This window comes from Amphiura filiformis, chromosome 12, assembly GCF_039555335.1.
Source record: "Amphiura filiformis chromosome 12, Afil_fr2py, whole genome shotgun sequence".
In the NCBI taxonomy this organism is placed as follows: Eukaryota; Metazoa; Echinodermata; class Ophiuroidea; order Amphilepidida; family Amphiuridae; genus Amphiura; species Amphiura filiformis.
In genome coordinates, this window is record NC_092639.1 from 25307373 (window position 1) to 25333844 (window position 26472).

The following is a 26472-nucleotide window of genomic DNA, read 5'->3' on the forward strand; positions in this document are numbered from 1 at the left end:
TTGCTCTATAGACCTAAAAACCTCAACAAATTTGGCTGATTCCAATTAGGGGCTGTGCAATAATTATGAGCAAAAATCGCTTGCCCCCCCCCCTCTCGGCCCACCAAAAATCACTTTGCCCCCCTCTCGGCCCGCCACAAATGCCCCCCCCCCTTGAACATGCCAAATTTTGGGGATCCCAATTTGCAAACCTTAAATGGTCTATATACATGTTGCCAGCGTAGCGAGCAGGAAAAAAAGTTTCCGTACGTTTTTTTTAAAGCCCTTTTAGAGCGTTTTATTTAAAAGGCGCCCAAGAATGTGTGCCAAAAATCACTTGCCCCCCTCTCGGCTTGCCAAAAAATTGCTTGCCTCCCCCTTTCGGCCCGCCCAAAATTTCTTGCCCCCCAATTTTACCCTCCCCCAGGGCTCATAAATATAGTTGATTGGGACATGTGTTTTCAAACATTTCAAACATCTACAACAATAAAAAAGAAGAAAAGAACATGTTTGAGCAAAATAACAAATTTCATACATTGTATTACATGTATATGATTGTATATAATGACTTTAAGTTAATCAAAACCTCTTGTGATATTTTATTCAACTTAAAATTAAAGTTGAATAAGTTGTTTTGCAGTTTACAAATACAAACAAACAGATACCCATGGTTGATATCTGCCATGAACCCATCCCTTGACTAACCACCAACAGATAGATACCATGTAAATGTCTCACCCATCATGCATACAGATATGCTAATGAGTCTTATGCTAATTACTTCTCTTACCCCTTTCGGTGCTGTTGTTCTCTGTAAAAGGTCAGATTCAAACATTTAGGTCAACCATGCTCGTATTATCATTTATTTTAAAGCCCAATTGTCAAAACACTGTGTGGATAACTCTCAAACTGTTTTAGGTATGCCATGGATTAGAATAATTAGTAAATCATTGGCCCAGGGGTAAGGGTAAGGAGAATGCAGCTGAGGATATGAAAGTGGGAACCATCAATATAACAATTTTACAAGAAATTTGGGCCCATCAATTTTTTTTAAATCTCTGCTATAAATTTTAACACAAATTGTACAAATTTTACACAATTTTTGCAAAGTTATACAATTTTGGCTACAGTGAGGCAAAATTGAGAAAATTTTGAAAAAAAAGACCTACCCATTAAAAAAAAAAAAGGCCAACAAAATGAATTATTGATATACCAAAAGTCATAAAATGCAACCCAAATTTGTAGCACATCCCCATGATCATTAGCATCTACAATTTTGTATACAGCATCTCAAGCAAGATCTAACCAATTTGTAAACAACGCCTCTGGATATATACATTTTCTAATTACCAGCCATAAATGAAAAGGAAATGACCTCCTTACAAATGCCATCCATTAATAGATCAATTGATGCTGGTCTGTGCAGGCCACTTTTGTTCCATATTCATTACAGTTATTTATACCACTTCTTGCTTTCTTGGTATTAATCACATCCTTTGTAATGGTGGCGTTAAAATAATAGCTTCTAAGAAACTGGTTCGATACAGTACATGTAGGTGTCATGTCACCGCAACATGTTTTATTTCTGAATACGCCAATTGTAAGTGGTGTGGGAGAGAGATCAATCTAAACATGTTTGATTGCCAGTTGTCTAGAAGCACTGATACAGGTACATGTATTACACACATGTTGGACACATTTGTGTATCATGTCACAATGTATGCACACAAAAAACTGGGAAGAGCAAAAAATAGGGAAGGGAGAAAAGGGGGAAGGAGAGAAAATACAGGGTGTCCCAGAAAAATTACCGAGTGAATAAGATTGAACATAAGTCGAGAAGTAGACATCTGAATCAAACAATTTAAAATGAAGTGTATAGCCTATTTTATTTTGCATTACGTACGAAAATTTTATTTGATTCGGTTGACTGGTTGCGAAGAGATTAACGATTTCATAATGCGCACATCAATGCACTTCATTCCAAGTTTGATCACAGGCGCTCTTTTCATACTCGCTCACCGCTTCCTATAGTTTGTGTATCTCAATAAATTTAGTCCATATTGTCTATTTAATAATCCGGCGGTGTTATGTTATTCATGCTTTCACTGAAGATAAATAACAGTTTGTACGAGAAAACTTTGATGTCTGCGAACTTTCCAACTTTAATTCTTTAGGTAGTGCAAATAATGTTATATTTTAACTTTCCAAAGAACATTTGAGCCAAGAATGACAAAGATCAAGTGCTTACAGTTTACGTGTGATTTTTGACACCATGCAGCGTACATTAATGTTGAAATTTTAAAAGATTTAAAAGCATTACAATTTCTACGAAATATTCCAAAGACTTAAACGTGTGTGAGAATGTTTTAAAGCCAGCTGGAATTCTTTTATGCAATAATTCTTTATGCAACATTTATATCAACATTAACAAAAAAAGACATTTACAAGTACCGAGCATCATCTTACATGCAAGCTTTTCAATATCGTGCAGGTTTTCAGATTTGAACAAAACCTAATTAAATGTTTGGCAAGAAACTGTAACAGATTGTTTTAAAAGATCGAAAAGGATTTCACAGAACAAAACATGAAGCCCATTGACAGTTTAATACCACTATAGTGCGCATTGTGTTGAATGATCTTTCTTTCAAACTTGGAATGAAGTGAATTGACGCATGCGTTATAAATGTAATCGTTCATTTCTTTGCAATCAGTGAACCGATTCCAGTAAAATTGACGTATGGGATGCAGAATAAGATGGGCTACACGCTGATGTTTAGATGTTTGGATTCTGATGTCTATTTCTCGACTTACGTCCAAATTCATTCGCCGGTAATTTTTTCTGGGACACCCTGTAGGAAAGAAAGAGGGAAGAAGAGAAAGGGAAGGAGAAAGAAAAAGGAAAGAAGAGGAAAGGGGAAGGAAAAAGAGAATAAGGAAAGAAAAAGAGGGAAGAGAAAGGGGAAAGAAGAAAAGAAAAAAGAGGGAAGTACAGCTTCAAACAAATCTATACTACTTTCATTGTGAAATTTGTACTGAAACACTGATTTTTTTAGCTTCTTATATGTCAAAAACCAGGAATTTCCGGGGCTCCGCACACTGGACCCCACCCATGTAATGCTCTGCGACAAGCCACTTGCATAAATACTACAACTTTTGATCAGAAATTGGGGAATTTTTACATTTTTACAAGGTCAGGTCTGGTTACGCCACTGGTCTGGACCCACGTCAAACAAAGGTTTTGTGTAGTTATTCACTTGTAGGAAAACTGCTCAAATGTACATGTACCCAATTTCACCTTGACTGTTTCTGTGAATCAATGTTTCTTTGTAATTGAAGGATCTTGACAACCACTTCCCCACTTGTACTATAGATTGATTGATTATTTGTTTTAAATGAAAGGTAAAAATGTGAAATGGAGTTATTTTTACAAAAATACTTTTTGTAATTTCCTGCAACTTATAGTTTTTTAGTAGGAATTTCTGCACCGCATTAATTTCCAATTTCATCTTTCCTTCCTCCTATAATATTTGAAATGGTTTGAATACTGTATTATGCTTTTTACCATGCACATTGCCTTCAGGCACTTTGTGCAGTGGAAAAGGGGGAGGCAAGAATTGATGTGAACGGTCTCTGTGCATTTCTTCGAAAATTACTCGCCCCATCAGCTTAATTAACTACACTTGAAATTTAAATATCTACCAAATACGACCACATTCACTCCCTACAACTTCCATTAAAACGATGTCCATATAGTTTCATTTTGTTTTAAAACTTTAAAATCTCACAAATGATGTTGCACTAAACTGATTGAATAATTATGTTAAACCGTTTGTGCTGTACACTTAAGGTCCGTTCAAACTACCTCCGCATTTGCGATGCGTTGCTTTGCGATGCCGATATATTGATTACTTTTGCCGCAACTCAACGCAACTCGTCGCATTTCCAAGTTAAAATGTATTTAACTTCATTGCGATATCGCAATGCAGTAGTTTGCAGTACGATAACGCACCGCATCGCAAGGCAACGCATCGCAAATGCGGTGGTAGTATGAACGGACCTTTAGTGGAATAGAGCACATAACACACAAGATGCAGAGGGTATTCCGGAGTTAAGCCAAGCTTACTATAAAATTGTATCTTATGAAGCAATTGTCTTGATTACAGATTCAATGTCACAGAAACCAAGATCTAAACAATTGTACTTTCTAGTGATTGTCCCAACAGATTACAAATTCTATCAATTAAGATATTTAAGGAAACATTAACCCATGTACGACCTAGACAGCTTTAAATCCTACTGTGTATTGTATGCAGTGCCAAATTAGTAGACTTGTTCCACTACTGTTTTCCTTGTGAGCAATTAACTTTATGTTAGTGCTGCATAACTATCACATGGAGAGGTATCCAAACAATGTCCATGTTTACATTATGCTGATTTTTTTTTTCATCTGGTCCTTTACAACCGTACTGAGAGTACTTGTAAAAAAAGAAATGTTTATATAGTGCAATAACACAAAACCATTGTGCTTTACCTTGTTCCTTTTTGTTTAAGATTCATGTATTTCTGCTTCTTTTTACACTGGTAATCACATGGCATTTTGCATAACTGCTGGAAGGTCCCGTACATAAGGCTTCACCAGTTTTCATTCCTTGAATTTTTGACTTATAACTATCTACCTAACATGCACACATTGTATAGTGCATCCATAAATAGATTTATAAATGTGACAGATCTCTATACTGCCGATTTACAAAATGTGAGTGACATCTCCTTCCCCCATCAAATCACTGAAAATGTACCCCAAATCTGTAGCACATCCCCATACACATTCAACCAGGGAAACTCCCTCCGAAATATTAAAGTTTTAAAAAAATAAGGATGGTGGTCCCAGATAGGTCATCCGAAGATATGGGTAAAGAACATCAAACACCATTTTCAGTCTATTTTACAAGTTAACCTCAAATGACCTATGACCTCAGAGTGTGACCTTGAACACCACCATAACAGGATAGTTCCCATAGTGCAGCTATGGCCCAAGTTTGATATAAAATTGGACGGTTTGAACCCAATACACAAATTTATTGGTCGAGCTATGAGTTTTAAAATATTGGACGAGACGTAGTCGAGACCAATCAATTTTGTATTGGGTGATAATAAACCATCCAATTTTATCATTATTATGTTTCCAGAATCTTTTCTTGGTCAGATTACCAGAAACTCTTGGAAAAGTCAGACACATTTTTAACACATAAGCTTCTCAGTCATAAACCCAGAAAGTTGACAAATAAGGGCAGCAGTCTAACTCAACCCTGTTCGGAAAGGACAACATGAAAGAAGCAGGTAGCTTTCAGAGGGAATGATTCTTCTCCTTTCACACACAATTTGTCAGCTCACTAGGGGGGGGGGTGGGGGTGTGTGTGTGTCATGGCAGATACTATATGCTTGCATCCATTCCTCGCTTGAAGATGTGATCTGTGCCCTTCTGTACTCTCCTGACTGGCACCCCTTCATGTTGAACCCTGCAGTTATATTTCTGTGGAAACCAATCAAGTAGCAAGTATAAGCAACTTACCCTAGTGCTTCAAGAACCTGTTGACTGGACCCTGGTTTCGGAGCAAACTGGCCCAAGAATTCCTTGCACGTCTGATTGGCGTGCCATTGGCACTTACATATTGAGCAAAATGTTAAGCCACACTGCAAAGATGACGGAAAGAAGAGAATTAATGACTCGTTTCACAATCTGTGTAGGTACAATACCCGGCCCCCCAACTCAACACAAAAGTTGGCTACCATGAGAGTTACCAAATAGCGCGGAAAAGGGGAAATCTTTTTACCAGTAGCAAGGACCGCGAAATTGGCAAAATAGGGGGTATTTAATTGGGACTACCCGCGAAATTTGACGGTGAAATTGGCAAAATAGGGGGTATTTAATTTGCACTGTCCGTGAAATTTGGGTAAAAGGGGTACTTTTGACAATCCGGTAATTTTAGTGCCATTGAAAAGGGGTGTTTGAAATTCTGGTCATTGAAAACCACAAAAAAGGGGTTGTTTTTGGCCAAATTTTGTCCTCGATTTTACATGAAAAAGGGGGGTAAATTTGATGAAAAATCATTGCAAAGGGGGTCTTTGAAAGATTTAGTAAAGCTCTCATGGTTGTCACTTTTGGGCTGAGTTGGGGGGCCGGGGTACAATAATGCATGTCAACACACTTACCATTTAGAACATGTGATTTCAAAAATAAATGAATAAAATATAACATATTAGTTTTGACGACACAATGTATGTAAATTTACTATTTAATGTGGCAAACTAATCACCCAGTCCATATGGCACAAATTTTTATAGACAGACTTTCAAATGTTCATGATGATTCTAGCATACATGTATCTATCCATAGTTAAGTGTGCAGAGGCTTGTGTTTATGCCTGTGTGTAGTGCACTAAAATCACTGCGCTTACAAGTTTACAATTTACCAGAAACTGTTTTTTCCTTCTTTTTTTTTTTCCATCTCATTTTGGTTTGTATAGTTTGTCTGTCTATATTTTGTGTGCTAAAGAAAATGGACAAAGAATAGGACTTGAATTAAAAACTTGTGATGCTTCTGGCGAGATGTCACAAGATGATTCTCAAAATAAAATATTTTGATATTAATCCGTGATGTTACATGTATCAGGCCCGCCGATTATGAGCTGATCAAAGTATACATGTGTCTGAATATTAAGTGGCAACGTTAGATTGGTTCTTGATGGTTCTCAAGTTAAAATAACACTATTTCTGCCATCAAAAATCAAAATCAATGTCACCATTTTGAAGACACACAATACAAAAACAATTGGACTTTTGGGTAACCACTATGTACAATTTACTTGCAATTTTAAATTTTGTGTACAACTTGAATTACGGGGTTCGTAATTTATGTGGCCCCACACAAAGGTGTGTAAATAACAAAGGTTTGTAAATACAAATTTTATATGAGGGCCAAAAAATAATGTGCAGTATTATCAATGCAACTCTAAATTGTTTGAATCTGGAAATGACAGTGTGTCCATGAATCACGCTTGGCAATGAATACTCCCACTTGATATTATTATATGAAATATTAATGTGCTTTGCTTTGATTCATACAAATTTCTTCATTCTCCATACCAATAAGGGACCAAACCTAAACATCAATGAAGCCCTATCAATGAAACTACTTTCATTTTGCACAGGAATCAGTTTCTAAGACTCTATACTTCAAATTGTATAATATTAGACCCGCATAACCTCTCTGGGGATGAGTTGTCATGGTTTAGTCTCTGTAATGCATTTGTATGTCATGATGTTTCATTCCATTGACTTTTTGAGCAGAGTTCACCATGAGACCCCTTTTGGCTCCAAATCAAGTACTTAAGCCCTACTTTCAAGAAGGGGAAAACACACCCAACAAATGACAAAACAAAGACTTTGCTCGTCTTTCAGTGCGAGTCAAATAAAATCAGCAATAAACTGTACCAAATCCATATTTACAACAAACGTGCGTTGTTTGCCAAATTCAAGGAAAGATAACCATTGACGACATTGCTCTTCCTGTCTGAATCCTGAAGTACTGTATAGTGCACGTGCCAAATTTTTGAGGTGTTTTTAATTTCGCGAATTTTGTGATTTGACATATGCAGTGAATTAAACACCTTGCGAATGTGCAGGATAATGAAGCTTATATAATGAAACTAAATTGGTAAGAAATCTACAACCATGAAATCAAACCTTGCAAAAATGTTAGTGAACCTTGCAACAGCGAAAATATGCGTACACAAAAATATTGGCTTAATCAGTACTACTATGAGCCACAATGGCCTCATTCCCTGTGGCAGAGTTCAAGAACTGCCAGTCATGTAATCATAGCTCAAAGTTGACCTCAAGTTGTGTAGTATGAGTTTTTGCACCCAACATATACAGAGGTCATTTTATCAGTGTACAAGCATATTGGCCAGGTTTGAACCATGCCCAGGCAGATGAGAGTCATTGAGATTCTACATGGGCAGGAAAAACCTCCTATGTGTCTTTGGCCCTTGAACATGTTTAAAACCAAACTGTGAATAGCATAGGAGGTATATACCCTCTGTGCGTACTTGAAATCAGCTGACAACGATAGACATGGCGACCTCGCTCATCTGAGCGTACACGGAGTGCTCAACTCCTTTAGCATATGCACGCACTATTCACTTTGTGCTATCAATCACTTTGTATTAGTTTAGCAGCAAATTTTGTGTGACTTTATTTTCATGATTCACTTCACAAACTAAATGATTTTAAAGCCTGCAAAAGTATTTTGGGTCCTTAACTTTTAATGTGTAGCTCAAATGCTAAATAAAACTAAGTGAAAAACAATAAAATAAATGCCACAAAAATGTTCTGCATGCTATACAATGCGTCAATAACGCTTCAAAATTGTACCCAATATTTGCTTTTCTCTTGACACAAAGACTGAAAATCAAATTGGTCAATTCATTTCAAGGGGATGGCTTTTTGCTAGAGCTGTCAATTTATTCTTTTTGATTCTGTTTCCTTTGGCAGTGAAGCGAAAAATGATTGGTGCTTATCAAATGGGCTGAGTGGCCCTCTCCCAATAAACCTTATCAGAACTTTTTACAGACAAAAAATGATACGCAACCATCAAAAGATCCTCAACCAATAAATTTCTGGCACTTTGGGTGCGTATTATTTTGACCACACACTGTGTTCAATACGATGGTTGTGTCTAGGTAAGACCAAAGCGATACATGATTGGTGTGTGATAAATCTTACCACGTCACGCTATCATCAAACATTATATTGCCAATGTGTCATTGTTATGATGTTTTAGTTTAAATTTTCGCGGGGTTTAATTTTCGTGCTTTTCGGGGTCAAACAGGCAACCACGAATAATCAATCCCGAAAGTATATTTATTACACACGTAATTTGAATGTATTTGAAAGTTAAACAGTCCAGAATTGATAAAATCACAAAAAATTTAACCCAACAAAAATATCCCAGTATACAGTAATCTTTGCAAACTAACTTCCGAAGATTTCCGATTAGCTGTATCAGCTAACTAAGGCTATACTTTGATCAGTTTGTAATCGACAGGAATTGTTAGGCTTTTACCACTACGTCAAAAAGTATACCCACGCTAAGAGCGATACAGTGGTCCTGTCCAGGGTTCACAGTTTGCTCTCAAATAACCGGGTCCACTTTTTTATGCTGGACCCATTCAGATCCCATTTAGTTGAAATTTGCGGGTCCCAAATTGATTTTTGTGGGTCCAAATTGTACTTATGTACGAAACTTCAGAAACACCCGGAAATGTATTTTCAGTACTGGCGCAAACGATAAATATTAAAGTATGCTGAATTATACAACTACCGCAAAAACGTGTTTTGACCCTGTTCTATGGTTTTGTTGACATTTTTATTGTAACATAATATTTGCACGATCCGATAAAAAAATGGCAAGTCAACCTCTTCCACAGTTCCCCTTGTATCGCTGATCAAATATCTGTGCATGAAATAGCGATGAGGTGTGTATCATGTTGCAGCGATTTTTGTAATTGTATGTACCGTAATTTATGAATAAAAAGTGAGCCGATTCAGCTGGGTTATCGCACAATGACGATCTATGATGATATTTTCTATTTCTTGGATGGGATTTTTTCCTGTTTCTAGCACAGCCTGCTGAACCCATTCAGGTTACATAATCTTACTTTTTCCGGGTCCAGTGAGTTCAAAAAGCGTCCTGGACGCGAAAACGCGATAAACTGTGAACCCTGGTCCTGTCTGATCTATGTGTTAAATAAAGTAGACAAAGTATAGGACTTTAATTAATAATTTCTGATGCTTCCGACGAGATGTCACGAGGCAATTCTCAAAATAAAATATATTGATATTAAAGCCATAATGTGTGATTTGCTTCACAGCGACGCCCTCAATTTTACTCGGATTTCTACTTTTTGCATAATTATAATGCCCAGTGGTATACTAAAATACCACGTAAAAGACTAAGCCTGAAGTGCTTTAATAACAGTAAAATTTAACTTTTTGTATTAAGTAAGTACACACATTGTAGGCGTTGGAATGAATCGCAATTTTTTTCGTTATACCTCATTTGTTTGGCTCGAAATTAAAAGGGGATAATGTTCTCAGTGAATTAAACAAACATTTAAATAAGAATCTATTCTTTATGCAAATCACACATTATTGCTTTAATCCACGATGATATAAGGCCTGCTGATTACGAGCTGATCAAACTATATCTGGTATATTTTCCTGTGTGTTTACACCAAGCAAAACAAGCAAGTTGCTACATCCTCCCGGTACATCCTTTATTTAAGGTGATGACTGTTCAATACTTATGAAAGTCTTCAGATCTTGTCTACTGTATCATGAATGCAACACAGCAAAGTTAAGCTGTCTTCAATAAACATGCCTTGGGGCAACTTAAAAAGTAAACGCCTCAAGCCTTGATGTAAAACACTCTCCGAAAACAATACCCCACAGGCAAAACAAATATGTTGTTGTGAATGAAAAGCTGTAAGAAATACTTCGGTCAATATTTATTTCATGAATTTGTTTGCACTGAACTACCGTATTTCCTCGAATAGTCACCCTCGGGCGTTGCATTTTCCAAAAGGGAGCGCTTATTAGAGGTCATTTTAGAACGATAATTCCTGTTAAAATCATGTAAGCTTAAAACTCACACTGAAATGATGAACTATGAATGTAGGAACGATGACTTCCGGTTCACTCCCGGGTTTATGACCAGATTTTCGCCAATTACCGACACCATTAGCAACCATGTGTGCACCTTGGTAAGCTTACATGTACTACACAAGATAGCATGGAAATATCAGCATTTTCACAAGAGGGGCGACTATTGGAGAAAATATGGTATTCACATTTTTATGCATCTATTAGATACGGGATAATGATAATCATGCCTCCCTGTCATATGGGGTACGTGTATTTCCTCCATGGCTGACATCCCCCTTATACAGGCTGGAATACAGAGTCCTAGTGAGCCATCCATCTATCTTTTGGACAGGCAATCACAAACTTGGACAGCCTGACAAATGCCCGGGGACAAATGCTATTAAAGGGGGGTAACCCTATTGGTTTTGGATATGGATTGTCTTTAAAATTACATAATAATATCAAATATCGCCTCCTTTATGCTGCTTTGTGAAAAAACGAGAGCATTTTCAGCGTAAATGTGAATAAATAGCCAAATTTGCAATCCAATACCTTGGTATACGTGAATTGCATTCTGGGCAGGCAATGACGAATGCTGACATGCTGTACAATGCCCGGCCCGTATTGAACGGAAAATGGGTTTTTTTCGTACCGTTTCAGAAAAAAAGGAAACAAAATACATTTCCCCTTGCAATATGTACATTTCAAATGAATATAAAAAAAGTTTGGGTAAAATGGAGAGGGAAAAAACCCTTCCGAGACCGGGTTTTGAACCGGTACCTCGGTAAAAAACAAACGCTAGTCAATTGAGCTATTTAGCACACCACGCTTACCGCTGCCGTTTTCATAACTATATACGGCGCACCGCCTTGCGGTGACTGATATTTCGCTTCATAATTCCTCCCAGAATTCCAAAGTATTTACCATTGTTTACAAACTGGTATACCTGTAAAACCGCTGTGATTCATGATTTCTCGAAATACATCGACTTGGAGCGCCAAATTTCAGGATAGTAATGAGAAAAATAGTATCTATTATGTGATACCAAAACCTCATCAACAATGAAAAAAATCGGGGATGATGCTGTCGATCGGGTTACGGACCTTTAAGCCATAGCATAAGGTTAGCTTACTGTGTTTTGTATGTTTTCCATTCTGACATATCCCTTTGTACTTGTTGATTTTTTCCAGTAATAATGTGTCTTATTTCCTTTGAAAGTTGATCTATTTCTGTGGGATACTTACTGCTGGACAGTGCACAGGTTTAGCCTTAGCAGGATCACCTGAACACACATGACATATAGTATCACATCCTACTTCAGGACACCATGTTCTGTTGGGATCCAAGTCTACCTCTGAAAAAGAACAAAGAAATCAAAGACATTCAGTTTTTTACACACCTAAATACACACCTAGTTTTTGCCCACATGGCCTATACTTTATACACAAATCTTTAATATACACAAATCTTTAATTTACACACCCAGGTTTTTGAATTTACACACCCAAACCTTCAAATCCTACCTAAGACCTTGCCCATGTACATGTACAAAACAATATACTTTCTATTGCTCTTTCAATTCCCAAATGTGTCCAAAAGATAGAATATGAACCAAGACTTCCATAATAATATGACATTATTACCAAATTATTGCTATCATTTCTGTCATAATGATAGTGAATATGACCATTTTAACTATGCATTATTAACTTGGTAAACCAACCTGAACAGTATCAACCAGGTCGTTAATTTTTGTTTGATGTGATTTATACATGCATGCATACAATTCCAGGACTTGGATGTTTCCTATTTGAACAAAGTGATAATGGGCTATTCCAGTTAAAATCCACACTACCCCTGTGGAAGATTTTGGAAATATCTTCCATAGAGGGAGTATGTTTATCAGATTAATTGGTCAGGGTTAATCATTTTGAAACCCATACTCCCTATGTTATGACTTTACCTATATCTTATGCAACTGGAGTGAGTATTACAAATGGAAGTTACCCAATTGCTCTTGTGTTCAAAACTCATACTCCCTCTGTGGAAGACGAGCTAATTCTTCCACAGGGGCAGTGTAGATTTTAAATGGAATAGCCCAATACATGCAGTAACAATCAAAAATCCAGTAGGCTAATCTATCTTTGATGAAATTGCTCAAATGGCATACGATACAATTAAATATATATGTAATAGGGAAATCAATATCCAATAAATCAATCCACATCACACTTGCTTTTCATCTCATTTCATCAAATAATTGGGCTATTTTTTTTTTTTAATTGTAATTTTTAAAAAATGACCCATCCATATTTATACCAAAATTGACCTAGAAAAAAGGGGGTCATTGATACACAAAATGGTCGAAAATGTGATCCATGTTTGCACATTGCAGCACATCCCTACATGATTATTTCTAGTACCAAGTACCAAATTTGACCTAAAATATGCATCAATGTGTTTAGTAAATGCTAATATGTGACGTGTCATGTCAAAAGGAGACACTTTTGGGCAGGTTATCAATTTTGAGGTTTTTACATATCTTAAATATAGAGATATTTTGCTCCACAACGCCATTTTCCCTGATGCAATCGGACATTCCTAAGCGAAGATATTAAGTTCGTAAGTTATGGTATTATAAAATTGGAAATTGAGATATCGGCCTTCAAAAATATCATTGACAATGTTGAAAATAGGAATTACCTTGAAAAATGTCTCAAAAAATACAAGATGCCAGTTATATTCTGGTCTGAAACTATCAGACAATATTTTTAACATTAATTAGATCACAAATTCGCAACAAACCCAAATTGTGAAAAAAAGCACCCCAGGCAGATTTTTGGCTATTTCTCCATTTACGATCCTGCCCAAAGGTGTCTCCTTTTGACATGACACGTCACATATATGTATGGGTGGCTGAATTTTTATGCAAAAAAACATTGTGAAAAATAAATGACTACAAGGAATTGTTACACCACACTGTACCACCTGTTATATAATCACAATAACTATGAATATTCTCATTGCAATCAAGTTAATGAAATACCAATAATTACTGAATATATGTTGTTCTAAGCCATGCACCTACAATGCTGGCCATAAATGTTGGGACGGTTTGATAGGGTAATGTAAATAAGCCCCCCACTCCCCCGATCAATGTTGAATCCGACTTTTTTGGTCACACGCGCCTTGTGGTACCCAACATTGATTGGTGGGGAAAGGGGAGGGTTGGGGTGTTAGGAAAGGGTTTAGGGTTGACACCAAAGAAACCTCCATTTTATCACGTTAATAATAAAGGAAATAAGGCCATATTATAGTGTACGTTTTGCATTAGTGTCCCAACACATTTTGGCCATGGTTGTAGTGTGGATGGCAATTTTCTTGAACATCCATTTTGGTTTCTTTTTTCCTTGTACTGTAGATAAGTAAAACCTGTAAAACATTTTAGTATTCTCTAGGTAGATCCTTCATGTAAGTATTTTGTGTAAGCTAATCCAACCCTAACCCTAAACCTAAGCATAATCCTAATCCTAACCCTAAACTAACCCTAACCCTAATTTTGTGTATAATTACATCAAGGAGTAACCGAAAAATTTACCTTCCTTTTGTGACAAAATACATCCTTCGTTTGTCTTTTATAAAGTAATATATTGTATTTTGTTTAAATTTACAATGTGACATGTTGACTAATCTTAAACATGACTAATCTTAAAGCAAATTACTGAAGCAGGATTCGAACTGGCAACCTCTGGTTAGCGAGACCAGTACTCTACCATCTGAGCTCTCTAGCCCTATGACTGATGGACGGCGATCCTAGTTACCAATATCTTTGCTCAGGTGCTGGTCTGAGCCATGAAACCGTGCCAGCAGTTTCAATATCTGTGTTCTCACACACTCATCTTGCAAGAATCAAGTTAACTCACTGTGTGTGGAGAATCAAATTTTATTTTCCCAAACTAAGTTTAGGAGAATCCTTGCAAGAATTGATTCTCTGGGTGCATGGGGGATGTGTGTGTGATGTTGGGGATGGATGAGGATGTGTACATTGTGTAATCACCCTCAAATGAGGACAAAAGCTGATTCGCACACTTGCAGCCACGGATCCATGTCTAACCACAGACTCACATTTTCTAACCAATAAATAACAAAATATTGCCACTACATGCACAAAAATAAAAATTTGAGTTAAGGCAACAAAAAACAACAACAACCCTTATCTACGGACCCGACCGACCCAGAATTTGCGTTTTGGAGACTGTTTTTAAAAAAAAATTTGCTACAATCATGTAAAATCAGGCATTTTTGGGAAAAATTGGTTAATTTTGGCTGAACATTTATAGAAAATATGATTGCAACAAATCTTCAGATTTTTTCAGATTTTTGTGAACAAAACAAAACAAAAATGTCTCGCTGATCGACAGGGTTTTTTTTTGTCGCCTAATGGTGTTATTTGTATTCATATGCTTCCTGTTCACACAATAACCACCAAATGATTTATGATAAATGATGACACATAGACAATGTTAATTACGTAATTAAACAGAGTGAACTTATTGGGCATGATACTACTAACCCAGAATAAAAACAAAAGAACTTGAGAGCAAATATTGATATTATTTACACAATGAGGTCATCAATATGGATTTTGTTTTTTCATCAATAAATAGCTTCCAACACCAACATATCAATATACACTCTAACTCAATTTCTTTAGTTTGAATTAAAAATGACATGTTTTTATAATATGCTACTTACTGAATATTTAACGACTCGCATTAATTTAATATTAATTGCCAATAATCTGAATAACTACTACCGATGAAAGTTGAATAATTCTATCAAATTCTTTATATTAAGGGGGTACTACACCCCTGCCCAATTTTGTGCCTATTTTTTGCATTTTTCTCAGAAATTATAGCGCATTGGTGACAAGTAAGATATGTATATTATAGGGGCAAGGATTACAACTACTGCACTGGAAATTTTATTTCAGCACAGACAACATGTACAGTTGTGGAGTTACAGTCAAAAATGAGGGAAAACCAATATTTGATCAATAAATCAATAACTACTTGCCTTGAGTTGCTGAATTTTCAGTGCAGTAGTTGTAGTCTTTGCCCCTATAATACCGTATTGTTTGTAATAAACGCTCCCCCTCTAATAAACGCCCCCCTCCAATTTTTCTGTGAAAAATTGACAAAAATGCAAGCATTTCCATGCCATCCATCGCATATCGTGTAGGTAAGCTTAAAACTTGCATCAGTCATGTCAATCACGATCGCTAAATTGAATGGACAAAACCTGTGATGATTCAACTCCCATCCATTTCATTGCCTAATTATGGTAGAATTTCACTAATTCCATGCACTTACAGGTGTAATTTTGTTGAATTCTCACGAAAATATCATTTTCAGTGGGCGCCGCCATCATGTATAGTCGTAAATCCCTCCTTTTAATAGGAGCACCATCGGGAAATTAAACCCGATTTTCAAGCTTTTTTCAATGACAATTCACTTCCAATAAACGCCCCCCTTTTGGAAAAAATGCAACGCCCCCCAGGGCGTTTATTACAAACAATACGGTATACATATCTTACTTGTCACCAATGCGCTATAATTTTTGAGAAAAATGCAAAAATAGGCACAAAATTGGCCAGGGGTGTAGTACCCCTTAATCATATACTAATAGTTTACATTGCAAAGAGATTAGAGTCTAGTCTTGTTCAAGACGGTCTCAATATACTATGGCCAGCTAATTTCCTCAAGCGCCGGCCAGCCGCTTTATACGGCCAATAAAATCAACTAAATTTCTACACTGATCATTTATATTTTGCAGCATCATTGGCAAGCGAAGCGCACTCACAGCTATTGGCACTGTCAGTTTGTTAATACAAACCACGATCGGGGACCGTCTTGTACAACTTGTTTAGCTCATTAATGTTTGTATGTAAATGACCCAATGCACTGACGAAATATGCTGTTTTCATTCACGGTTGTACGATGATCAGACCGCCCATTCGCTGTCAATCTTGTAGTCGAGAAGGTTGTGTTTTTCCAATACCAAACAGCTGTCACTGGCACGAGTGTTTACGTTTCAAACAATAAATGACAAACAAGATCTCTGTACATGATTGAATAGCTAAAGTCATGAATATTCAGCAGCATCTCATTATTTTCTATATTTGGTAGTCTACATAAAATCTGGAATCTCAGAGATTTAATACAGGTTGATCAAGACCGTATATTTGAGCACTCCCCATCGCTACTAGAGAATCGATCACCTTCGTTGGCTGTTAATTACGCGCGTAACATACAGTATGTGGCCGCGGGTGGATACAGGCTTGAATCAAGACTAATTAGAGTCTGGCATAATGCAATTGGTCCATATTGGATTGTAATGAAGGGGACTAAAATGTGCAAATTTAAAAACAACAGTCACTTTTGTCACATTTTGCTCAAACTTAAGTTGTAGACAAGGCAAACAAATCTCAAAAAGGCCACACACATATCTTTTAAAATTGATTTTGGAAATCAAGCACACCACCTGAGATTGACAAGATTTAAAAAAAAAATGAAATGTTACTGACAATTGACCTACTCATTAATTAAAATCAATATTTCTTGCAGAAATAATTTAATATGTCACTGGATATCCATACATGGACATTGGGCAAGTCCTTCATGAGTGACATTCTAGCAACAATTCACCAAGAAATGATCAGATGGAGCTCAGGGAAATTGGTCAATGGGGCCTATCAGCAAGACTCCAATGAAAGAATGGAGTTTTTAGCTAAATAAATCAATGGGAGGACTCAACTGTTATCATTTAAATAATTAACAAAATAAATTTGGCTTCAGAATCTTTCTAAATAAAATAATAATAGTAAGGCACCAACTTGTATTTGTACAACAAACATTAAACATTGATGCATCTCCTAAAGAATACACTCATCATACATGTATGTAAATAATATATTTGTCCTAGTTATTTTAAGTTATAATTTGACGATATTGTTCATAGTATGGACTTCTCTTGACGTCAATGATCAATACACAAGAGATGTGAAAACAAGATGACTTTGATGCTCTATTATAATAGTCACAGGCCAAATGACAGCTCCCATATTCCTTTGCAGAATGCTTGGGGTTAGCTTTGGTTATACTTTGTTCTGTTTATAATTGGTAAAGACTCATAACATTGTGGATTTTAGAATCATAAGCCAGTGAATTTACGCCAGCGTAAGTTGGGACTTTTTGAAATTAATTTTTTTGAAATTAATGTTTTTGAAATTAATTTTAGATATAAGATTAGTGTCATAAAATTTTAGACAAAAATTGACATGAAATAATTAATAACCTCTATAATTGATTTTGACAAGTTAACTTTTGGGTGAATTTTAGTTGATTTGTACAACTTTTCTTATGATGTGACCACAACATGGGCTGAAATGTTTTAGCAATCCTTGTCAATTAAATGCAAGCCTCCTGGTTATAAGCGTCATAGTTCCCCTCTCCTTTACTACATGTTTGTACATGGTCGTCATTAGCGATGAAACTGGACAGACATGAGCCAGCCAGTTGGACTAGTCCACTGTTTGTTATCTGCCTGTGACTTTACTGGCTATTTTGTGTGATGTTTGATGGGATGCAACCCATCCCTATGTGGCTATATAGGTTATGCAATCTACTTACCTAATTCAAACTTGACTTTTCTATATCTTTCAAAGACATCAGCACCAACAAGTTGTTTGATCTGTGATGAAAACAGGAAGAAATGAAAAAGAAAGCACACATTGATTAAAGTCTATATGAACTACATGTCCACTGCTTCAATGACAGCTGACATTAAATTCACAATTTAATTTTCAAATCCACAGTAGTAGAGAGAATTTTCTGTTCTTTCTTTTGCTCCAAATTATGTACAGTTTTTTTTTTGTTAAGCTACATGAAAAACTGAGGCTTAAGTGTTGACTAAGTATTGTTGGTCGAGGCAGCCAAAAAGATCAATTTTCATTGTCTAAATCAATATATTATTGAAAAATAACACCTTGATGTTTTCAATAGTTCATCCTACAAATCATACACTTTGAAAACTTGCTTGATTTATTCCTGTTAATGAGTTATGTACATTTTACAAAAGTGTTGTTGTTTCAGCTCTCTTTACAATGTAACTCAAGAACCACAGGACCTGCAAAAGTATATGTATGTGATACTTGAATTCTTCTACACACTTGCTATATGAAATGATCAATGCAATTTGTGCCAAAGCTCATTACCATTCGCAGGATGCTGTGAAAGACCAAATCGCAACAGTTGAAAATAGTTACTAACTAGATCATGAGGCATTTTCAAAATGCTCTAAAGCATGTCTTAAACAAAATACACTGATCGATATGCCTTTTGTTTTGTAAATTGGACATAATTTAAACAATTTATCTTTTTCTTTGTATCTTATTGTCGCTTTTTCACTGTGTACCCGTTGTCAATGATTGGCTGATCTACTGTTGTGGAGTCAATGTTGGTTATGACTTGTCAATATCATGGAAGTATGCTGTCAGTGTCAAAAAAAGTTAACAGGAATTTTACGTTTGTTGAGATTTGTGTCTGGTTTTGCTCAAATGTGCACTATTAGTTCAGCTGGCTACAATGTCCAACAAAAACAAATTTGTTTGAAAAAAAGATGCCCAATTAAAAATCTTGCTTTTTTAGCTTAAAAAATTGTTCAGGGACAAGAGATAACAAAGGCTAGACTAGAAAACGACAGAAAGCCCAAGGTATCATTAGCCATGTTCAGACGGTCATAGGATCCTTGAGGATCGGAGTGCTTGAGGATTGCAATCCCTAAGTCAATCCCCGAGTGCGTGTCCACACGACTCCATCACGGCCAGCAATCCTCGAGTTTCGCAATGCCTGATGATGTCAGTTTGAGAATTACAACCGAAAGCTGAATGTGACCTCTGCAGTATCGCGCGAAATTGAACATGTTTTACCGTGTATAGGCCTAAATAAAGTTATTTAATATTAAAACTTGACAGAACGTAAATAAAGCATACCACCAAATCAAAAGGCACCAATTACTACGATTGTGATGTCACGATCTGCGAATAGCATTTTGCTCTTAATTGTTTGTACTTCAATTTTAAGTTAAATTCATGATGAAAAGTGATGATGATGATACGGTTGATACCGTTGATTGGGAGAAGCAAGTTGTTGAGAAAGAAGAGGCAGAATGAGCAACAATTGCAATATTTAATGTACCGTAGTGCAGTGGAACTCCACAACCATGCACAGGTCAAGCTCGGTGCTCGAGAATTGCAAAATGTAGCGTTCACACGGCAGTAGAGCTCGAGCACCACTCGGGGAACTTGTGAAATCCCCTAAATTTCTAGGGGATAAATTTAGGGAAAAACTCGAGGACTGGAATCCTTGAAAGCGCTCAGATGGCAGATTTCCCGAGTCTGTGCTTCGAAAGCAACGCGGTGCTTGAGCAAATAGCCCTCCGTGTGGACAGGACTTATATGAAACAACTACATCTGTGTAATATATTCACACCATGACCTGCTTTACTTTGAGCCACAGGGAACAATCAATAGCATTTAGTTGGATGCAGCTAATCAGGGTACCGAACCCCAGATTTGGCAGCCCAACAACCCCACTTTTAAAGATTTTAAAAGATTTCCAAAACTGAATTTTGAGTCTCATAGAAACCAACCATTATGATCACAATTGGGCGACTATTTGACACTGTTCCCTGCTATTTTCAGTAGTTTTCTGTCTTATCATTTATATGCAATGGTTAAGAGAAAATTGGGCAACTTTTCGGGTGACTCGACCCGTGGTTTGGGTTGAAAATAACTGGCAACCCTGGGTGAAGATGGATGTCAAGAACACTGCTAGAGTTTACTGACGTAGTAATCAGATACATATATGAAACAAATCACTTGTCTATTTATAAGCATTCAACTAGTCAGTCAGTCAGTTCCTTTGGCTAACGACCCACCTATGATACAAGGCAATATTCATGAGATACTTGTCAGTCTTTAACTCATTGGAGTCACTTCTCTTTTTAACCAACAAAACTGGTGAAGACAACAGCGAAATGTATGCAAGGTAGTGTTTACACTCTATGGCTGTATTGTATGATAGGGGTTCTGAAGTTTTGTTGTGGGCCATGGAGGGCCAAACAGATCTGTGGTTGAGGGCCAAATACACTTTGTTTTGATATGTACAAAATCATAGCTGCTCAAGGGGCCAACCACCACTGGTCCACGGGCCGAATCTGGCCAGAGAACCGCCTATTGAGAATCCCTGGTTTATGGCCCAAAATCAACCCAGCATGTAGAATACATGGTTACAATTGATTCATTATGAATAATAAACTCAACATTCTTTTTTGAAAATTTCCTGTATGCTTTTGTAATTATTTTATTGGCTGCAAAAACCATATTTTCTCACTTTATTAATGTTCCTACATTTTTCCGCTGATGAAAACATGTGAAATAAAACACACAAACATACTCAACTTACCACAGGTCAAAGTAAATAAAAAATCTCAATTTGAGTACAATTTCCCTTGCGAAAAAATTAACCGCATAAACACTATTGGTGTCACAATACAACAAACAAGCAAACAGACACCGACACCACCTTTATTTTCATCTCTCTCACTCTCTCTTTCACATTTAACCATTACTTTTTTTTTGCCACCACTCTTTTATCTGGTACAATCAAAGCCACCAGTATTGGATTGCACTCTAAACATCCAAGTATGATTGTTCTTGACATCCCCAGATCTCTGACTCGGCTTAGTTTACACTTTCCAATTTGTCCAACTCCACACGTTTCTTGATAGTTTCAGCTTTTGTTATTTATTAAAAAAAAAAGAAGTGATACAGTCATGATAGCACTCGCAGATACAGTCATGATAGCACTCGCAGTAATTATCCATTTTGCAAGACACACAAACTCTAAAGCTTATAAAAGGAGCCATGGTGGCTTTAATTAATTATTAAAGTTTTCTTGGTATAAAAGACTATATATCAAACATGTAATGCTAGTATGTATAAGCACCATGGCAACTGAAATCAGGATTTCTGTAACTTTCTCACCTGTGGACTCATTTCCTGAAATATGCAACACCTTCCATTTCTCATAATTTTAGCACTTCTTTCATATTATAAGCTCACTTAGAACTTCTTTTTGATTACTATAGCTTACTATATTGTGCTTGTTTTGAAATTTGAAATAACTGCATAAAAAAAATGAACACTTACAACCAAAATGGTTTCCAAATCTCATTATTTAGAACTAAGTTCTTATAGTTTTCTAAATACAATTATTTAGGAAATGAATTTCAAAATTATTTATTTATCCATTAATATTTATTAAATATTATCAAGTGTAATATCTACTAATGCTAGTTATAATGCAATACTATATAGTGTTAGTGTATAGGTTAGGTAAGAGACTGTCTACTGAAGATATGACACTTTCATCAGGTAGAAAATAGCACACTGTGTACTGAAGATAGAAGTTATCTACAGAAGATAGCATTTCCAATATCAGGCAAGAAAATGGAAGAATGGAAAAAAATCTAAGCACAGTGAACTTTTTTCTTTATTTGGAAAAAGCTATGAGAAACACATGGAAAAAAACACAATTTTTTTCCTCTTTATGTGCTGAAGGTAAAATACTGTTCATCAACAAAATATAGCACTCGTACTGAAGATTGAATACGTATCTACAGAAGATAGCAAAATGTTTCATGGTGTACATTATGATCCAGTTGGTACAAAATTCAATCAAATACTGGCCTATCACATACCATCCGAAACCATTCAGGCCTTTGGTTTTTATCTACAGAAGATAGCATTACTGTTATTAGTACAGTAAAGCTATACAGTAGAATACTGCTATCTACAGAAGATGGCATTCTATTATGCACACTGAAGAATACTGTTGTCTGTCTACCATGTCAACAGAAGATAGCATTACTCTTGTGTATTGTAATGGTGCTATATTTAGAGAATAAAGGTATTGTTTTTAGCTGCTGTCGTGCATCTATCATCTCATATATAACATGGGCGACATCATTATTTCAAATAAAACAATGAGGTGAAGCCAAGTTATTTTACACCATGTTTACACCAAATATATTGATGTTGCCAGTGGTATACATGTACATTGTATGAGACCGTTGATGCACAACAGCAGCTAAAAAATACATTTATTCTCATTCTTAAACAATTCAATTCAAAATTCATAAAAACCAACTTTTAATCAAATAAAAGCATTTTACAAGGAATTACTTATGGCTTAGAATCAATCAGTCAGGACTCCAATTGGTTCAAATATCGAGTACGCATATTAGGTCGACATGCTGAACTTTGTTGTTATATTGTGTCATATCACACAGCTTAGAACCAATAACATTGCAGGAACTTTCTCAAGTGTTTAAGAATATTCAATACTGATGAAGAAATAACTGTGTTGTGTACTGAAGACAATACTGCTATCTACAGAAGATAGCTACTGTCGATTGAAGATAGGATAATGTTATCTGCAAAAGACAGTACAATGTTATAATATGTACTGACAATAGATATTGTTATAGATCTACAGTTCTAAGAAAGCACACTGTTATCTACAGAAGATAGCACACTGTTATCTACAGAAGATAGCACACTGTCATCTACAGAAGATAGCACACTGTTGAAGATAGCACACTGTCATCTACAGAAGATAGCACACTGTTATCTACAGAAGATAGGACACTGTTATCTACAGAAGATAGCACACTGTTATCTACAGAAGATAGCACACTGTCATCTACAGAAGATAGCACACTGTCATCTACAGAAGATAGCACACTGTCATCTACAGAAGATAGCACACTGTCATCTACAGAAGATAGCACACTGTTGAAGATAGCACACTGCCATTTACATGTACTGAAGATAGCACACTGTTGAAGATAGCACACTGCCATTTACATGTACTGAAGATAGAATACTGTTATCCACTGTACACGATTACATTTTCAGTTAATTGAACACGTAATAATGATAGCATAAATTGGAGAAATCAATCCTCTGGTAAACACCCTGTATAATTTTATGTACATAATGAATAGTATAATTTTGTAATTAATGCGTAGTTAATTTCAAGTAATAAATAGGGCTAATATAATTTTATGTAAAATGGCAATTTATTTTGTAATAAAGTTTACTTAAAGATAGCATATTTTCCAGAGCATATCTATCTACCAGACTACCACATACCAAACTGCTAGTAAGGCAAGCTTCAAGTATGCACAAACTACTGTAAATAAGTAGAAATATTTGTGTCACTCATAGGTTTTTATGCTTTGCCAATTTTTAACTGTTCAACATTTTGTTTGCTTTTTGAATTCATTTAGGCTTCCTCATAGGCGTAGATCCCTGGGGATGGGGGATAAATCCCCCCAAATATTTTGCTAGGGGGATGGCCCATACAATAATCCCCCATGTTGGTGCCTGCATGTGGGTTTCTGATCAAATTAACCTCATATTTGGCAATTTTAGCCCCAAAAGTGCTCATTTTTGTGCACTTCGCATTGATTTATTCAACTTTTGCATCATATTTCATCAGTTTAGCTTCAATATGCCAACAATTTTCAAGCGCATTTGTACCATAAACATATTCTTTCGCCAAAAGGTGCTGGATACACAGCTATATACTATACTTCAAGAATTTTTTCCAACCCCACCCCAATGTCAAAAAGAAATCTACGCCACTGGGGTTCCGTACATTGTCCTATACACAAAACAAATATATTTGGCCATTGTTATTTCCACTGTACCTGCTAGGAACAAAAAATATGTGAAAATAAAAGTAGCACAGAAATTTCCACTACCGTATTACATTTCATTATTTTCTCTAGAAAACTGAAAAGGAAAAGGAAGAAGAAAAATATGAACTACTCATAGGGATGCATGATTTTGAAGTCCTTCCAATGTAAAGTCTTGTTCACATTCAGGAGATGTTTAATATGTTAACTTTAAAATAATTACATTCAGCTGGATCAAACTCATGTACACATTGTTCAGAACTTTAGAAAAAACTGAAAAGTAAAGATACGAAAGGACAAAAAAAATGTGCCTGTTATATTTTGTGATTGATAACACACAACCTGAGGGTGACATCATTTGTAGAATCTGTGTTTCTGTCATGTTGCATTCCTCTGAGATGTAACAGAAAATAGGAAATAGAAAAATTGCCTTTGCAGCATGACTTTATTCTTCATATCTATACTGGTTGTAGACTGAATACTAAGTTACATTGCCTGCCTGCGGGGATCTTGTTTTGTATGGATAATGGAAGACTTTATGTTTGGGAATAATACAAGACTTTCTGTTTAGATTGCAATTATGTCAGTATATGAAATATAATAAATTTATAACTAACATTATCGGGTCTATGCTCCGATGCGTTTACAAACAGGTCTTTACCCCATTACCAGACGACTTACCCTTACAGATAAAATATAAACGCTGGCAATACTTGATGGCATGGCCCTTTTCTTCATTCTGTTTCTTTGCCTGTTTCATTTAGTTTTTCCACCAATATGGAAGAAGTTACAAGAACTATGAATTTAATTTACTTGTTTTCAAAAAGCAAGGTATTTTTTTTATCATAAATGTTTTTGTTAAGTTCATTTATTTATCCTTTTGTTGTTATTTGAATAAGAGGTTGTGTAGTGATGTATACATTAAGGGTATACGATGTATTGTTGGTCGAAGCAGCAACAAAAATGTAGTTCACAGCATCTTGCGAATGGTAGTGAGCTTTAGCAAAATTGCATTGCTCAATTCATAGCGGCGTGTAGAAGAATTCAAATATCACAGATATACTTTTGTAGGTCCTGTGGTTCTTGAGTTATGTTGTAAAGAGGGCTGAAACAACAACACTTTTGTAAAACGTACATAACTCATTAACAACAATAAATTAAGCAAGGTTTCAAAGTATATGATTTGTAGAATGAACTTCTGCAAAACACCAAAGTGTTATTTTTCAATAATATATTGATTCAGATAATGAAAATCAATTTTTTTGGCTGCTTCGACCAACAATACCTCGTATAACCTTAAAACAAATCATCATAATGACTTTCTATCCACACCTGTATTAAAGGCCCAGTAAGTTGTGAAATTGGCCCACAAGAGGTTGAGATAGTAAAAAAAAATTATAATTTGGATTTTTGTGTCTCATTGAATCAATTTTGAACTGAAAGTAAGAGGAACATTGATCCCTACAAACCCTCTGAATGTTGTCACATGGTTCTTACTTTAGAGACCAGGGGTCCATTTCACGTAACTTTTAACCCTTTATAACTCAAGTAACCACTCGTAAAGTTACGAATACCCAATAGTAGACGTAACTTTACAAAGGGTCCCTGTTGTAAATTCCTATTACTTACAGAAGGGTACCGTTCATAAATAAGTTTAGTGAAATGGAAATTACGAGTTGTCGTAAGTTACGAACGATTTCGAGCCTTCCAAAGCTTCGTAAAGTATAGTGAAATGGAAATTACGAGTTGTCGTAAGTTAGGAACGATTTCGAGCCTTCCAAAGCTTCGTAAAGTTTAGTGAAATGGAAATTACGAGTTGTCGTAAGTTAGGAACGATTTCGAGCCTTCCAAAGCTTCGTAAAGTTTAGTGAAACGGACACCAGGGCAGACATCCAGGTAAAGTAATTTCTAACCAACCTGTTGCATTGATGTGAAGCACAATCCCAGCGCACACGTGCA

At 36.0% G+C, this 26472-nt stretch overlaps 1 protein-coding gene across 1 annotated transcript in view; it reads right to left on the reverse strand.

The window, feature by feature from the left end:
- Positions 1–26472, reverse strand: part of LOC140165975 (probable E3 ubiquitin-protein ligase RNF144A-A) — a 60629-nt gene that overhangs the window by 8381 nt on the left and 25776 nt on the right. The window contains exons 4-6 of the mRNA XM_072189336.1: positions 18378–18438; positions 11931–12040; positions 5552–5673 (exon numbers count right to left, since the gene is read on the reverse strand). Coding sequence (XP_072045437.1) covers positions 5552–5673; positions 11931–12040; positions 18378–18438 — 293 coding nt within the window. The remainder of the gene's footprint in view (positions 1–5551; positions 5674–11930; positions 12041–18377; positions 18439–26472) is intronic.